This window comes from Monodon monoceros, unplaced genomic scaffold, assembly GCF_005190385.1.
Source record: "Monodon monoceros isolate NGI ecotype Baffin Bay Population unplaced genomic scaffold, NGI_Narwhal_1 Super_Scaffold_11, whole genome shotgun sequence".
NCBI classification, from domain to species: domain Eukaryota; kingdom Metazoa; phylum Chordata; class Mammalia; order Artiodactyla; family Monodontidae; genus Monodon; species Monodon monoceros.
The window spans coordinates 131,204,828-131,221,292 of NW_021703767.1; the positions used below are offsets into that span (position 1 = coordinate 131,204,828).

Here is a 16,465-nt window from a genome sequence, read left to right on the forward strand (position 1 = left end):
ATAAAAATTTGAATCTATCAGCTTCAGTATACTTGTCTAATTAGTTGCATGCTTTTATGATTCCCCCTCTAAGAACACCTACATAAGATCAAACAATCCAGTAACTGTTGTGAGTGTAGGTACAGTTCTAAAGGAGAACTAACTACATCAACATTTTAATTATCTGTGATAACTGTTAATTGCTTGTGATAAAATAAGTAGGGGAGTGGGAAAACTGTAGTAATCAAACTAGTAAAACAAGTCTAATCATTTATTAATGGTTAGAGCATGGCATGGAATAGGAACTCAAAAGATATTTGTTGAATCTAATATGTAGCAAATGTTTTATACCTCAGTTTATATCAGATAATCAGAAAGAAAATAATTGGGTTTTTTGTTCTTGGGCACAACCAATCAAGAACAAAATTTTAGTAAGTTTGAATAAATCAATGATTATTCTAACACTTTTAGGTACTTTATACTCCAATTTGATATATTAATAACATCTAGAATATACTCTCTCATAGAATACATATTCTTAAAATCTTACCAATTTTAAGTAGATTATTTTTCAGAAATATATTATTTGATTTCAAGTCTCGATGGAAGTACCCTCCTACAAAAGGAAAAAAAGGATATACAATTTCATGCAAATATAAAATTTTAAAATCCAAATATAAATGATATATATGAGTGAATGTGAAGTGATTCACACATAAATATACACTCCCAGAGATATATCTTTAAATGTTTAAAAGCTTCAAAGCCACAACATTTTCTAATTTCACTGAGAAAATCAGAGTTTTAAAACAAAGGTTTTAAAGACAGAGAAACATGTAGTTGAGAGAAGGGTGATGTACTTCCAACTATTTCAATAGGCCAGATTTTATTGTGTTTTAGTAGCATGATCTACATTGTACTATATCCAGTAACCATACACCCAGTTCACAGAGGAGTTATCACAAAGCTTTATAATCTATTATATACTATATATAATCTATTACATGCATATATATCTTTATATTTATAATATAATATATATATTATACTCCAAATGTTCACATTTTATATATATGTGGAAATAATGTTGATGATGATATTTAATAATAGATAACACTTAAGTTTTACTGTAACCCAGCAATGTAAATAATGTCAGTTAAGACTTTCATTTCTGAAATTATGAAAAATCAGACAACTTGAAAACCTTTGCCTAAAAAAACACCCAGAAATGTTGAATAAAGTATGTAAGTCTCTTCACATATAACACAACTGAACCCCCAAGAAAATGAGGCAAATCCTTTGGGATTATACAAAAAGAAAACTGAAAATCAGAGGGAGCAATAGGTGCTGATGTCTCAGCAGCCCGAGGAACTCAGAACTCACAGCAGCCAAGACCTTGAGGCCATGTAATGTGGAAAGTTGGAACTAGTATAAACACCTAAAGTCAGAATCCTATATGCAGTCCATATCTTAAGTGAAAATACGACCCAAGAAACATTCACTCACAAGTAAACAAAATGGAGAAAAAAAATCTCTCCCTTCATATTTTGCAACCATGTCTCTCTGCTCACTTACATTTGGAATTCAAATATGCAGTAGCTGTATGGCTTAAGACATCCCAAACCAAGAAATTAACATACAAATTGGTTCTCAGCTGTTAATACCCTCTTGAGGCATCTGGCAGAAGCAAATGCAAATTGAATCAGCAGATAATATATAATAAAACTATACTTCAAAGCTAATCAAGACAGTATGGTACTGGCCCAAAAACAGAAATATAGATCAATGGTACAGGATAGAAAGCCCAGAGATAAACCCACACACATATGGTCACCTAATTTATGACAAAGGAAGCAAGAACATACAGTGGAGAAAAGACAGCCTCTTCAATAAGTGGTGCTGGTAAAACTAGACAGCTACATGTAAAAGAATGAAATTAGAACACTACCTAACTCCATACACAAAAATAAACTCCAAATGGATTAAAGACCTAAATATAAGACGGAACACTATAAAACTCTGAGAGGAAAACACACTTTGACATAAACCACAGCAAGATCTTTTTTGACCCACCTCCTAGAGTAATGGAAACAAAAATAAACAAATGGGACTAGTTAAACTTAAAAGCTTTTGCAGAGCAAGGGAAACCATAAACAAGATGAAAAGACAACTCTCAGAATGGGAGAGAATATTTGCAAATGAAGCAATGGACAAAGGATTAATCTCCAAAATATACAAACAGCTCATGGAGCTCAATATCAAAAGAACAAACAACCTAATTAAAAAATGGGCAGAAGACCTAACTAGACATTTTACCAAAGAAGACATACAGATGGCCAAGAGGCACATGAAAAGCTGCTCAACATCACTGATTATTAGAGAAATGCAAATCAAAACTACGAGGTATCACCTCACACTGGTCAGAATAGCCATCAACAAAATCTCTACAAACAGTAAATGCTGGAGAGGGTGTGGAGAAACAGGAACCCTTTTGCACTGTTGGTGGGAACGTAAATTGATACAGCCAGTATGGAGAACAGTATGGAGGTTCCTTAAAAAACTAAAAATAGAACTACCATATGACCCAGAAATCCCACTACTGGGGATATACCCTGAGAAAACCATAATTCAAAAAGAGTCATGTACCCCAATGTTCATTGCAGCACTATTTACAATAGCCAGGACATGGAAACAACTTAATGTCCAACAATAGGTGAATGGATAAAGAGGATGTGGATATGGAATTCAAATATGCAGTAGCTGTATGGATGTGGAATTACTCAGCCATAAAAGGAACGAAATTGGGTCATTTGTAGAGATGTGGATGGACCTAGAGTCTGTCATACAGAGTGAAGTAAGCCAGAAAGAGAAAAATAAATATCATATATATGTGGAATCTAGAAAATGATATAGAGGAACCTATTTGTAGGACAGGAATAGAGACGTAGACGTAGAGAATGAACATGTGGACAAAGGGGGGAAGGGGAGGGTGGGATGAATTGGGAGATTAGGTTTGACATAAATACACTACCATGTATTTAGTGTATTTATGTCAAATAGATAGTTAGGGGGAACCTGCTGTAGAGCACAGGGAGCTCAGCTCGGTGCTCTGTGACGCCCTAGATGGGTGGCATGGGGGGTGGAGGGTGGGAGGGAGGTCCAAGAGGGAGGGGATATAGGTATACATATAGCTGATTCACTTCGTTGTGCAGCAGAAACTAACACAACATTGTAAAGCAATTTTACTCCAATAAAATAAATAAATAAACCCCTGAGAATTTCAAATAACTTAATAGGATATAAACTATAAAATAAGTATATTTCAAATGATTAAAATAATAAGGAATAGAAAACACGAGATAGAAACAGAATATTATCAAAAAAAAAGATGATGCTGATTTGAGAAACAACCAAATAGAATATCTCAGGGGAAAATGTGACCACTGAAATAAAAAACTCAAGATTAAGACCTCAGCTTCCAACTATGACGAAGTAAGCTTATATCACACTAAATCTCCCACCTTCCACAGTTGTATCGAGACTACTACAAAATTTAAACAACGTAAAATTTGGGTAAATTTTTTTAATAGCTCTTTGAAGATATCAGAGATCAGTCAAGGTGAACAAAGGCAGGCAGCACTTGAGGGGCCAAAACCTAAAAGAAAAGAGATGCACTGAGATGAGCAAGCACTTCCCACTGTGTTTTCGTCTCAGGCATTTGGCAGAAGCAGAGTGTCATGGCCCAGAGCTTGCAGCAGTTTCACTGGGGATGGAAAACAAAATCTGTAGTTCAGAGATACAAAAGGCAACCAGGACTCGAGGGGCAAATTTTCCAGAGAAAAGGGAACAAAAGAGAAGTAAGTCTGACATTCTGAATAGATTTTATCCTGAGGCATTTGCTGAATCCTATGCTTTTCAGGGGCAAGACATTCAGGAGAAAGCAGCTGCTAAGAGGTAAAAAACTAAGAGTTTTCAGTAGATTCACAAAGCTGAGGAGGGGTCTTGGTAAATAACTAAAGCCTTCAGCTGAAAACCCTGAACACTGGAAATAAAGGCAAACTGGAAATAGACCAGCCCTCACAAACCTAGCCTTAAACTATCTCAGTCCTAAATGGATCAAGGTGATCTGCATCTACTACCAGCCAGCAAAAAAAATCAAATCCTCTCCAGAGGAAGATAATATCATCCAACATCTCTACACTATTTTACATATATTGTCCAACATTCACTCAAAAACTACAGGCATGCCAAGAGACAAGACCAAATGACCAAAAACAAAACAAACAAAAACAAAAAAATAAAAAAGAAATAAATCCTTATGTGATCCACCTACTGGAATTATTGGACAAGGATTTTAAAGTAACTATGATATGTTCAAGGAAATAAATGACACAATGAGAAAACTAGATTCTATAAACAATTTTTTAAAAGAACTGAATGGAAATTCTAGAATTGAAACAAATATAATTAAAATTAAGAATTCATTAGATATGTTTGAAAGCAGATAATATGCAGCAGAAACAAAGATTTAGAAATTGGAATAATGGTTAGTGAAAATTATTCTGTCCAAATAATGAAAAATAATATTGATACTTAGACTAGGCAAGTAGAAGATGAGTTATAGATATAATACATTAACAGTCCCCACATATATAAATATGTAAATAAGTAAATCACCACTAGGTATTTTAAGAACAAGGCAAACAGTATGTTAGAAAGCAGTTATGGGAAGTAATTGGCTGGTGCTGTGGTAATAGAACAATAAAATGTATGCAACAGACCAGATATCAAGCTACCTGGTAAATTTTTTAAGTATAATTTGACTTTGTGGCTACAGTAAGCAAAAAGGGTTCCAGAAAGAAAGTCCTTTCATGTGCTTTGTTAATATTTTTTCCTTTGAAGTATTTAGAAATCAAGTCCAAGAAATAGCAAGGTGACTAGCAAACAGTTGACATAAAATCTTTCTTCTAAAAAACTCAAGTAGCTCTCCACCTATGTCCCCATAATTTCTATTTTCATGATGCCCAAGAGAGTTAAGTGCCCTGATTAAGAATGGATGACAGTGGTGGTCAAACCCATGGTCGAGTTCCTGCCTCCAACTCCCCATCAGGCCATTGTCCAGACCCTCACCCTCCAGGACCACAGCAGAGTGAGGGCTGTGGAGGCAGCCACAGCAAGTGTTTCTCAGGCCCCGAACCAGAGTAGGACTGTGGAGACAGTATGGACAGTTTAACCTTCATTTCCCCTTAAGCCCTTATCTGAATAGTTTCTGAAATCTCAGCTCCCTCCCCACAGGTCTGTATTTGTCCGGCAGGGTCTCAGGGTGGCCTGCAGACTCTTCCTGCCGAAGGTGCTGGCATGAGCAATGGCTCCGTGGTGATGCACAGCCCAGGCAGCTCTTGTTGCTGGTCTCTGCCATGTGGCCTTCGTCCTAGACTCTGAGGCGGCTCCTGCCTGGCTTCCTCATTGGTGTCCTGGGACCCCAGGACCATGATAAGCCCTCTGTGCTATAAGCCAGGAGTGAGGACAGGTCCTTCTCAAATGTAGCTACACAGTAGGAGTTTCCGACACCTGGTACTGGAGTGGTGTCTCCTTGAAAAAGTGACCTCAGGACATCCCAAGAAGTGGGAGCCAGGAGAAAGCAGGAATCTCCCACAACACCACAGACAGAACTTCTCTCTGCTTTTCCATCTCCAGACCTGGGGGAGCACACCTCCATCCCCTGTCATATTTAGTAGGTCCTTTCCCTGGGAGCCTCACTATGTTAAAAATGAATTCCTCATACCACCTTTTGGGAAATGTTTAGCCATTCTAACACAATACCTCACCAAGTGACTGGGGAAAGGTGTGGGTTGCTAGGTGACAAGGCACTCATCTTAGGGAAAGTGCCCCAGCCCTGTTCTCTCCTCCACTGTGAAAGCACCAAGAACACCAGCAAATGAGATCCCTGCAGAGAAGCTGCTCTGTGCTTCATTGTAAAAAATCTAGAACCCCTTCAACAGAAGTGAGTTGGGGGTGTGTGTTTGTTTTGTTTTGTGTTTTCTGTGTTAGCACTGGGGGCAAAAAAGGAGGAGACTTTTCTTTTCTCTGCCCCTAAGAAGTTCCCTCATGCCCAGTTCTGCTGTGGCATCCAGAGACATTTCAAAGATTAGCTAATTATTTGGACCAAAAAGAAGAAAGGCTCTAAGTCACTCAAATACTGGCCCAGTTTATGGAGGCTTGGGGGACTTGGTGATGAGCCTCTGGACACAAACAGCTTTAACAAACTTAGCTCTGTCTACTTGCCAGAGGTTCAGGCCCAGGGGGAAGGAAGGAGTCTTAGAGCTACATTCTCAAGACAGCTTTCAGTGAACTGTGAAAATTCTCAGCTTTTAACAACATTATTTATAAGTGTGTATGCCATATGCCATAGTTTTAGAATATTACAAATGTATAAATAAACCAAATTAAAATAAGTACAGGAAAGCTCCAAAGGAGTAAACAAAATCTTCATTTCTTCTGTAACTTCATTCTTCTTAGTTTTTCCAAGGTCTTCTTTATCTCCTCTGCTGCTGCACTGTATTAGTCAGGGTTCTCCAGAGAAATAGAACCAATAGAAGATACAGATATGGATATAGATACAAATGGAGATTTATTATAAGGAACTGGCTCAAGAAATTATGGAGGCTGAGAAGTCCCAAGATCTGCTGTATGCAAGCTGAAGACCCAGGAAAACTGGTGGTATAATTCAGTCCTAGTCTGAAGGCCTGAGACCAGGTGAGTCAATGATCTATGTCCTTCAGTCCAAGGGCAGAAGATGGGATGAGACATCCCAGCTCCCCAGTGAGGCAGGAAAAAGGGGGCAAATTCCTCCTTCCTCTGCCTTTTGTTTTTTTCAGACCTTCAAGGGATGGATGTGTCTTACCACACTGGAGGGGGCAATCTACAGAGTCTACCGATCCAAATTCTAATCCTGTTACGGAGTCCAAGCTCACTCTGCTCGCTGCCAACAGGCCAATAAATCAGGAGACGAGGTATTGAGGTAAGGAATAGTGACTTTATTCGGAAAGCCGGCAGACTGAGAAGATGGCAGACTAGGGTCCTCCCAGAACACTATCTTATTGGGGTCTGGATGCCAGTTTCTTTTATAGAATTAGAGGGGGAAGTAAAGTAAAAAGGCAGAATAGAGAGGGAGAGTAAAAAGGGCCAACAGCCTTGCAAAACATCTCCTGGAATGGCCAGCCTCAGGAAGGGGATGTGTAATTTCTGCTTTCTTGCAGCCATTCACATGTGGGTAGGGTTCCTGAGGCAGGCCATTATGTGTGATTACAGTAACAAAAGCAACAAAAAGCAAAGGCTGAAGTCAAAGAAACAGATCCAACATGGAGTCAAAATTGGCTCTTCCCTGTTACAATCCCATCTGTAAACACCCTCACAGACACACCCAGAAGCAATATTTAATCTGGGCAACTCATGGCCCACTCAAATTGACCCATAAAATTAACCACCACATGCACTAAAAAACTTTGCAAGGAAATTTGCAACAGAAGAGCCAAATCCATCTTCTTCTTTATTCCAAAGTAATTTCCTAACTCATTTGTAAGCAGTCTATGTAATTTTCAAAATGCATTTGAATATATACTCTAGACCAGCGGTCCCCAACCTTTTTGGCACCAGGGACCGGTTTCGTGGAAGACAGTGTTTCCATGGATGAGAGGGGTAATGGTTCTGGCAGTAATGCGAGCAATGGGGAGCGATGGGGAGCAGCAGATGAAGCTTTGCTTGCTCACCCGCTACTCACCTCCTGCTGTGTGGCCCGGTTCCTAACAGTCCACAGACAAGTACAGGTCCATGGCCCAGGGATTGGGGACCCCTGCTCTAGACCATAAGAGGAAAAGGCTGGAATAATCCTTCATAGACAGATCTATTTTATTGGTTATAGTTTGACAGATTTAAGTAGAAAGCTGAGGGAAGCACTGTGGTAGGCTGTATTCTTGTTCCCAAATATTTGCACCTCTTGTGCCTGGCAGCAGGTGTCTGCCTTGGGAGGAAGAGGCACCTCCACTGGGCTTGGTCACGTGACTTGCTTGGGTCAATGGCATGCAAACAGACCAGGCAACTGTCATGTCTGAGCAGAATCTTTAAGAACCATTGAGTGTTTCCCCTAACTCTCTTGCTTTTCCCTCTTCCAGAAGAAAGCATGTCCCAGACAAGAGCTGCTCCTTCAGAGTAGGCAGTGGGACGGGAAGACTCGCAGCTGATCTGCAGCCAAAGCAAGAAATGACTGTCCTAAGTCACTGAGGTTGGGGTTTTGTGTTAACACAGCATAAGGAAGGAGTTTTAGTGCTACAGTCTCAAGGTAGTTTTGAGTGAACTGTGAATACTCTTAGCTTTATACATTATTATTTATGTGTCCATGCCATATGCTAAAAGAACAACTCATGGACCACTCAGATTGACATAAAATTAACCATCACATGCACAATGACAATTCTTTCTGTTTCCCCAAGATCTAGGCCCTCACTTCTAATGTTTTCTTCTCCTTCTCCTTGCCCTTCCCCTTCCTCTGCTTTCCCTCCCTCTGTCTCCTCCTCCTCCATCTCCTTCTTTTCCTCCTTCTGTATCTCTTTCTCTCCATATTCCACTCAGCATATTCGTAATTAAACGCAGCACTACTGCTTCAAACCTGTCTTTCCAACTTCTTGCTCACCCTCAGGTGATGAACAGGTTCATCTTTGACCTTCTCCTAGCACATCTCACAATCTGCTTAATGTCAAGTTTGGTCATTTCAGCTTGTCGAGTTCACTCTCACCCTTCCATGCTGCCCAGTGCTGTCACCTTGGCTCAGGTCTTACAACCTCAGGCATGGATTTTATAAAGTTTCCAGGTTGATAACCCAAGTCCCCCTCTCTCCCCTCTATAATTTATCATCTAATCCTCCCAAAGGTCTGGTCACACTACAGCTCCATTCAGAAGGCTTCTGTGGTATCAATGTCTATGCTACAAAACAAAGCCCTCTACAATCTGATCTACTTTGATCATATCTACAATCTGATCTACCTTGACTCACAGCTCCATTCATGTACTCCAAGAGCCTTTCTGATGGGACCACTCATCATTTACCCTAAAAGTACCATGTTTTCCCAGCTCTGTGACTTTGCTCACTCTGTTCCCTAAGCCTGGAAAGTTCTGGCCCATCTTCTACCATATTCAAAATGCACCATGGTTCAAATATCACTCCTTCCAAGAAGCCTTCATTGATTCTCCCAAGTAAAAGCATTATTCCCTCTTCTGAGCTCCTATAGCAGGGATCCCCAATCCCCCGGCCACGGACCAGTACCAGCCTGTGACCTGTTAGGAACTGGGCTGCACAGCAGGAGGTGAGCGGCAGGCAAGCGAGGGAAGATTCATCTGCACTCCCCATCGCTCACATTACAGCCTGAACCATCCCCACACACCCCCACACACCCCTGGTCCGTGGAAAAACTGTCTTCCACAAAACCGGTCCCTGGTACCAAAAAGGTTGGGGACTGCTGTCCTATAGCACTTTTCTTGGCACTCTCATCACCTGTTTTAAATTAAGAGTATAATTTACATTAAAGTATATGAATCTTAGGCTTGATGAACTTTTACATACACATCACACTTGTAATCCTCCACCCAGATCAAGATGTAGAACATTTCCAGCATCCCAGGAGGTTTCTTTGTTCCCCTTCCAGTTGAAATTCCCTTCCAAACGTAACCTCTATTCTGATTCACCCGACATTGGTTTTGCCTGTTTTTGAACGTCATACAAACGGAGCCATATAGTACCCACTCTTTTGTGTCTGTTTTCTCTCACCCAACATCACATCTCTGAGATTCATCAGATTGTGCATATCAATCATGTGGGTTTTTTTTTTTTTTTCGGTACGCGGGCCTCTCATTGCTGTGGCCTCTCCCGTTGCAGAGCACAGGCTCCGGACGCGCAGGATCAGCGGCCATGGCTCACGGGCCCAGCCGCTCCGCGGCATGTGGGATCTTCCCGGACCGGGGCACGAACCTGTGTCCCCTGCATCGGCAGGCGGACTCTCAACCACTGCGCCACCAGGGAAGCGCAATCATGTGTTAATTTTTATTGCAGAGTACCCCACTGTAAGACTATACCATAATTTATTTAACAATTGTACTGTAAATAGACACTTTTCTGTGTTTTGGCTATTACAAATAAGGCTTCTATGGTCATTTTTGTACATGTCTTTTGTTGGATACAGGTACTCATATTTCACCTCACAAATAGAATTACTGGGTCATAAGGTATTTAAATGTTTGTATTTGGAGGTATCAATACTACCAAACATTTTTCCCAAGTGGTTATACTAATTCACACCCTAACAGCAATGTAAGAGAATTCCAATAGCTCCACCTCCTTGCCAATACTCCTTATTGTCAGAGATTTTTAACCCTTTCTGGTGGCTAGGTCCTCATTCTATATTGAATTACAACCACAAACGATAACACTTACACAGGGCTTGACAGTTTGCAAACTTTCTAAGTGTGTAATATCTTAAAGCATATTCCCCACAGCTCTATAAAGTAAGCAAGGAGAGTCCCATTATGATCCCTATTTTATAGATGAGGAAACAAAGGCTCAGAAAGTTTAAGCAGATCGCCCAAGGCCATAAGTCACATGCAGTAGAGACCATGAACTCTGTATGTCCATCACGCTATACGGTTTACAGTTATTGGGGGACATGTTTTATCTCTGCTAGTTTACTAACAGCTCTTCGAGGTTAGGCTTTATTTTAACTTAACGCTATTTAATAAATGAATGAATGAACTTAAATATAAAATTGAAATTTCTCCATCTATAGAGAAAAACTTTACAATAATTGATTACAGTAACATAATGAGAGACTTCCCTGGTGGCGCAGTTGTGAAGAACCTGCCTGCCAATGCAGGGGACACAGGTTCAAGCCCTGGTCCAGGAAGATCCCACATGCCACGGAGCAACTAAGCCTGTGTACCACAACTACTGAACCTGTGCTCTAGAGCCCGTGAGCCACAACTACTGAGCCCACGTGACACAACTACTGAAGCACGCCTGCCACAACTACTGAAGCCTGTGTGCCTAGAGCCTGTGCTCCACAATGAGAAGCCACTGCAATGAGAAGCCCCCACACCGCAATGAAGAGGAGCCCCCACTCGCCACAAACTAGAGAAAGACCACTTGGGAAGACCCAACGCAGCCAAAATAAATAAATACATTTATTTTAAAAATAATAACAGGGGCTTCCCTGGTGGTGCAGTGGTTGGGAGTCCGCCTACCGATGCAGGGGACGTGGGTTCGTGCCCTGGTCCGGGGGGATCCCGCATGCTGCGGAGCGGCTGGGCCCATGGGCCATGGCCGCTGAGCCTGCGCGTCTGGAGCCTGTGCTCCGCGGCAGGAGGGGCCGCATTGGTGGGAGGCCTGCGTGCCGAAAAAAAAATAATAAAAAATAATTTTAAAAAATATATATAACATAATGAAAGAAGCATCATCATTTGTTACCTGAATCACAAAGGGTGGTATTTCAGATCCACAGATCCACAAATACCGAAACATTTAGCCCTATTTAATGACTTTCTTAGAATGCTGAAGGATTCAAAACAAATTTAAATCCTCTCTTTGAAGGATTTTTGTAAACACTTTTTTCTTTTTTTTTAAATTCGCCCAATTACTTTGCACACAGCACAGTGGAGCTCAGCTCTTTCGCCTCCTGTCAGTGGTTACTGAGGAAACTCTGTTTTCAGTGCTTTAACTATTGTCCGGCGGTGTTTATCCTTGGCACCACGCAAGAACAAAATCCTTCTAAAGGGCCTTAACTTTTATTACATTACCTAAATTCTACCTAAAAATTGTCTTTATTATATTACATTACATATTTATAGGTACTTGCATAAAACTAGGAATAATTCTCCTTATGCTTAGAGTTTTATATAACTATAGAACTCTAACATGTATACAAATTAAAACCACAAAGCCAATAAAATTCAAATTAGTGAAGTTAATTTAGTATCAAGTGGTGATGTTTTGGTGCTTACATTGTGCATATGGTGCTGGTGCTGGAGTATCGATTCTTTTCAGTTTGTCCAGCCCTGACTCTTGCGTCCTGGAGATGGCCTGTCTCTCCTCTTCTCTATTTAACTACAGCAGCTCTCCGGAATACAGCACCTGCTGATTGCTGTGGGGCCCACACACATCATTTAAGCATTAGCAGTCTCTGTCCTACTACTCACTGCTGTTCAGTTAAGGAATAACACTTGGTGCCAACAACTAATCCAGATCACAAATGACAAACACCTAAAATTGCCTGGCAGTGTCTCATACAAGACTCTTTCTGATTATGCTGATATTAATGTATGTAAACTACCATAGAAATGAAGACACAAAATGTTAAATCCTCTCAGAGAACTGCTATACCTTATCCCTTTTACCTTAAAACACTGAAAAATTAGAGACAATTCAAAAAGCTTTCCACTGAAGAAAAGGATGGGTTAAATGCGACTGTGTTTGGTCTTTGGAGGATGCCAACCACCAGGCCCACAAAGAGAAGAGGTACTTGCTCCATCCATAAGGAGCAACAGAGCCAAACATTAAGCTACTCAGACTATTCCTGACAGAGTCATCATCATTAGAATGCAAAGGAAAAGCATTCATCGGCAATAAAACAATCAAAGAAAAATAACTTCTAATTGAACAACATCAGTTAAACTGACTAACTCATATGTAATGCATTTTTATTTCCCTTCAGTGCAATGTACAAATATTTGCCTAGCATTTTCTCTCCTTCTGCACAGGGCATGACGAGTCAAAAGTGGCTTATTAAACAACTCGCACCCTCACTCAAACTCGATATCTGGCTGGATTTTCTGGGCCAAGGCAATCAAAGTTTAAGGAATGAATGGAATATTTGACTCCTTGTCAAAAAGACCTGCATTCCCTTCTCATTCTCCAAACCTGACTTTATAGCCTCTCTTTTTAATCCTAGATTTTATCAAAATTCTGTTGGATCATACAAGTTGTAGTGTCATAATGTTTCTAGAAGTTGCACAGAACATATTTTGACATCAGATTATTATAGCATCCTATGAAGTAGACATTGAAAAGTTCTTCAGATGAAAGATGAGCTGTAAATGTGTGTATTTTTCCAAACCCAGATTTCCTTTTCTACCCAAGAGGACTCTCACACAAAAAAGAAAAAAAATTTTAATAAAAAAACAAGATCTCTTTTCAATATCCCATTTACATTCTCAGAATATGATAAAAGAACTTCAGTGGCAAAAAGATAATTATCTACACGTTGCCATCCCGTTCCTGAATAGCTTGAGATAAGAAGTGACAGGAAGAAAGCCAAGAAAGCATGAAGGAGGGAGAAAAAGAAGGAAGGAAGGAAGGAAGGAAGGAAGGTAAAAAGGAAAGGGGGAAGGAGGTAGAGAGGGAGGGAGGAAGGAAGGTTGGAAGGAAGGAAGGAAGGCCAGAAGGGAGGGAGGAAGGAAGGAAGAGGGAGGGAAGAAAGAAATGAAAAGAAAAAAAAAGAAGAAGAAAAGCTTGCCTTAAAGAAATATCAATGAAGCTGACAGCTTCAACCCAATGTTTTCTACTTCAGGAAGGTCATACATAAGTACAGTCACCCCTATGAAAATGGCCTTTGTGACATAATTGTCTGCCTCAGTAATACTGAAATTTGGAGAAATTTGTCTGTACGTTCAAATAACATTTCTTTCAGGAATTTGTCTCCAAACCTCGATGCTGCTTTTCATTTCCTACGGTCATTTTAAAACTATATTAGTTAAAGAAATACAAATTCCTACCCGCATTTGTATCAGCTTCGGTATTATTTTCCTTGTGAGTGAGCAGAATTACGTTCCCTGTGAGTCGTCTTGCCATAGACGGGCACACTCCCTGGGTGACATTCATTGTTAGTCTGACTATCACCTCCTTATGCTCCCCCCTCAAGTAGTGAGTAGAGGTTGCTTATCTGTTTCCTGCATTGATGTTAAGTGTGTGCACATTTCCTGTGACTAAAGAAATATATACTTAGACTATTGGCGGAAAAAAAGGAACAGGGCCTTCAATACTAGGCCTCAAAGTGAAATGTCAAAAGAGGGTACACAAACACCCCCTTCTCAGGTAGAACCATAAGAAGAAGAAATGTACTAGTTCTTAGCGTTAAGCAAGGGACATGTTCTATTGACAAGAGGACAGAATGCCAAAAGATCAAATTAATTGGAGAGCTGGGTCTTATCCTTCTCAAGTTACTCCCCCTGCAGTTTTCATTCTGCATGTTTGTCTGCAAGAAAAACTATTTGTTCTGTATTTACTTTGTTCTTTAATAAACACTCTGTAGATTTTCGTAGGATTTAATTAAGGTAGTCAAGTCACTCACAAATTAAGACACAACAAATTTCATATAAAAGCAACAATTTTTTGTGAAGCAGTCTGATTTTAATTCAGCAATATGAAAAGCATTTATTTCTTTTGCCAACCCATCATAAAAGCAAAAAACGTTTTGGATGAAATGTCACACCTTGGTTTAAGAAGTTCTTATTACAATATCTGTAGGCTCATTCTGTTTCCTTGACTTTGAGAAATATTTAATAATGACATTTATTGCTAAGGCAACTCTAATGAAAATGGTATTGACTTTAATTTGAACCAATATTAATATTGCCCTAAATCTATACTGCTGACAGAAAATGCTTTCCTTTACTAATATCACCCCTCAAAAGTTTCAATAAAAGCCTTGATGTTAACTTCTAAGGTTTCAAAAATCTGTAACCCAAAACGTGCCATTTGATGGATTAATGGTCTTGCCTCCTGCCATCCAAGTTAGCCAACATCAGATTGACTTTGAAACACCAAGACCTTGAAGAAATGAAGAGCAACTCAAATACAGTGTCTGAACTCCATCTTTAATTGACATTAAAATGTTTTAAAACCTAAAAGTATTTGATTTTAAAAATTAATCCGTGTTTTTAAAGTCATCAATAGAAGCACTTACATCCAGTTTAAAAGACACAGGAGAGGTGGAGGGGAAGATGGCAGAAGAGTAAGACACGGAGATCACCTTCCTCCCCACAGATACACCAGAAACACGTCTACACGTGGAACAACTCCTACAGAACATCTACTGAACGCTGGCAGAAGACCTCATACCTCCCAAAAGGCAAGAAGCTCCCCACGTACCTGGGTAGGACAAAAGAAAAAAGAATAAACAGAGACAAAAGGATAGGGACAGGACCTGCACCCATGGCAGGGAGCTGTGAAGGAGGAAAGGTTTCCACACACTAGGAAGACCCTTCGCAGGTGGAGACTGTGGGTGGCGGAGAGGGGCAGCTTCGGAGCCGCGGAGAAGAGCGCATCCACAGGGGTGCAGAGGGCAAAGCAGAGAGATTTCCGCAAAGAGGATCGGTGCTGACCGGCACTCACCAGCCCGAGAGGCTTGTCTGCTCACCCGCCGGGTCGGGGGGTGCTGGGAGCTGAGGCTCGGGCTTCGGTCAGAGCGCAGGGAGAGGACTGGCGGCGTGAACACAGCCTGAAGGGGTTAGTGCACCACGGCTAGCTGGGAGGGAGTCCGGGGGAAAGTCTGGACCTGCTAACGAGGTAAGAGACTTTTCCTTCCCTCTTTGTTTCCTGGTGCGCGAGGAGAGGGGATTAAGAGCGCTGCTTAAAGGAGCTCCAGATATGGGCGCGAGCCGCGGCTAACAGTGCGTACCCCAGAGACAGGCATGAGACGCTAAGGCTGCTGCTGCTGCCACCAAGAAGCCTGTGTGCGAGCACAGGTCACTATCCACAGCCCCCTTCTGGGGAGCCGGTGCAGCCCGCCACTGCCAGGGTCCCAGGATCCAGGGATAAATTCCCCGAGAGAACGCACGGCGCGCCTCAGGCTGGTGCAATGTCACGCCGGCCTCTGCCGTCACAGGCACGCCCCACACTCCGTGCCCCTCCCTCCCCCGCGGCCTGAGTGAGCCAGAGCCCCCGAATCAGCGGCTCCTTTAACACCGTCCTGTCTGAGTGAAGAACAGACGCCCTCTGGCGACCTACACGCAGAGGCGGGGCCAAATCCAAAGCTGAGCCCCTGGGAGCTGTGAGAACAAAGAAGAGAAAGGGAAATCTCTCCCAGCAGCCTCAGAAGCAGTGGATTAAAGCTCCACAATCAACTTGATGTACCCTGCATCTGTGGAATACATGAAAAGACAACGAATCATCCTAAATTGAGGAGGTGGAATTTGAGAGCAAGATTTATGATTTTTTCCCCTTTCCTCTTTTTATGAGTGTGTATGTGTATGCTTCTGTGTGAGATTTTTGTCTGCATAGCTTTGCTTCCATCATTTGTCCTAGGGTTCTATCTGTCAGGTTTTTTGTTTTTTTAATTTTTTTTCTTAATAATTATTTTTTAAATAACTTAATTTTATTTTACTTTTCTTTCTTTCCTTCTTTCTTTCTTTCTTTCTTTCTTTCTTTCTTTCTTTCTTTCTTTCTTTC

At 41.1% G+C, this 16,465-nt stretch overlaps 1 protein-coding gene across 1 annotated transcript in view; it reads right to left on the reverse strand.

Annotated features, from left to right (window-relative positions):
- Window positions 1-16,465, reverse strand: part of NEK11 (NIMA related kinase 11) — a 106,996-nt gene that overhangs the window by 35,497 nt on the left and 55,034 nt on the right. The window contains 1 exon segment of the mRNA XM_029213749.1: window positions 530-592. Within this exon segment, the coding sequence (XP_029069582.1) occupies window positions 530-592 (63 nt within the window).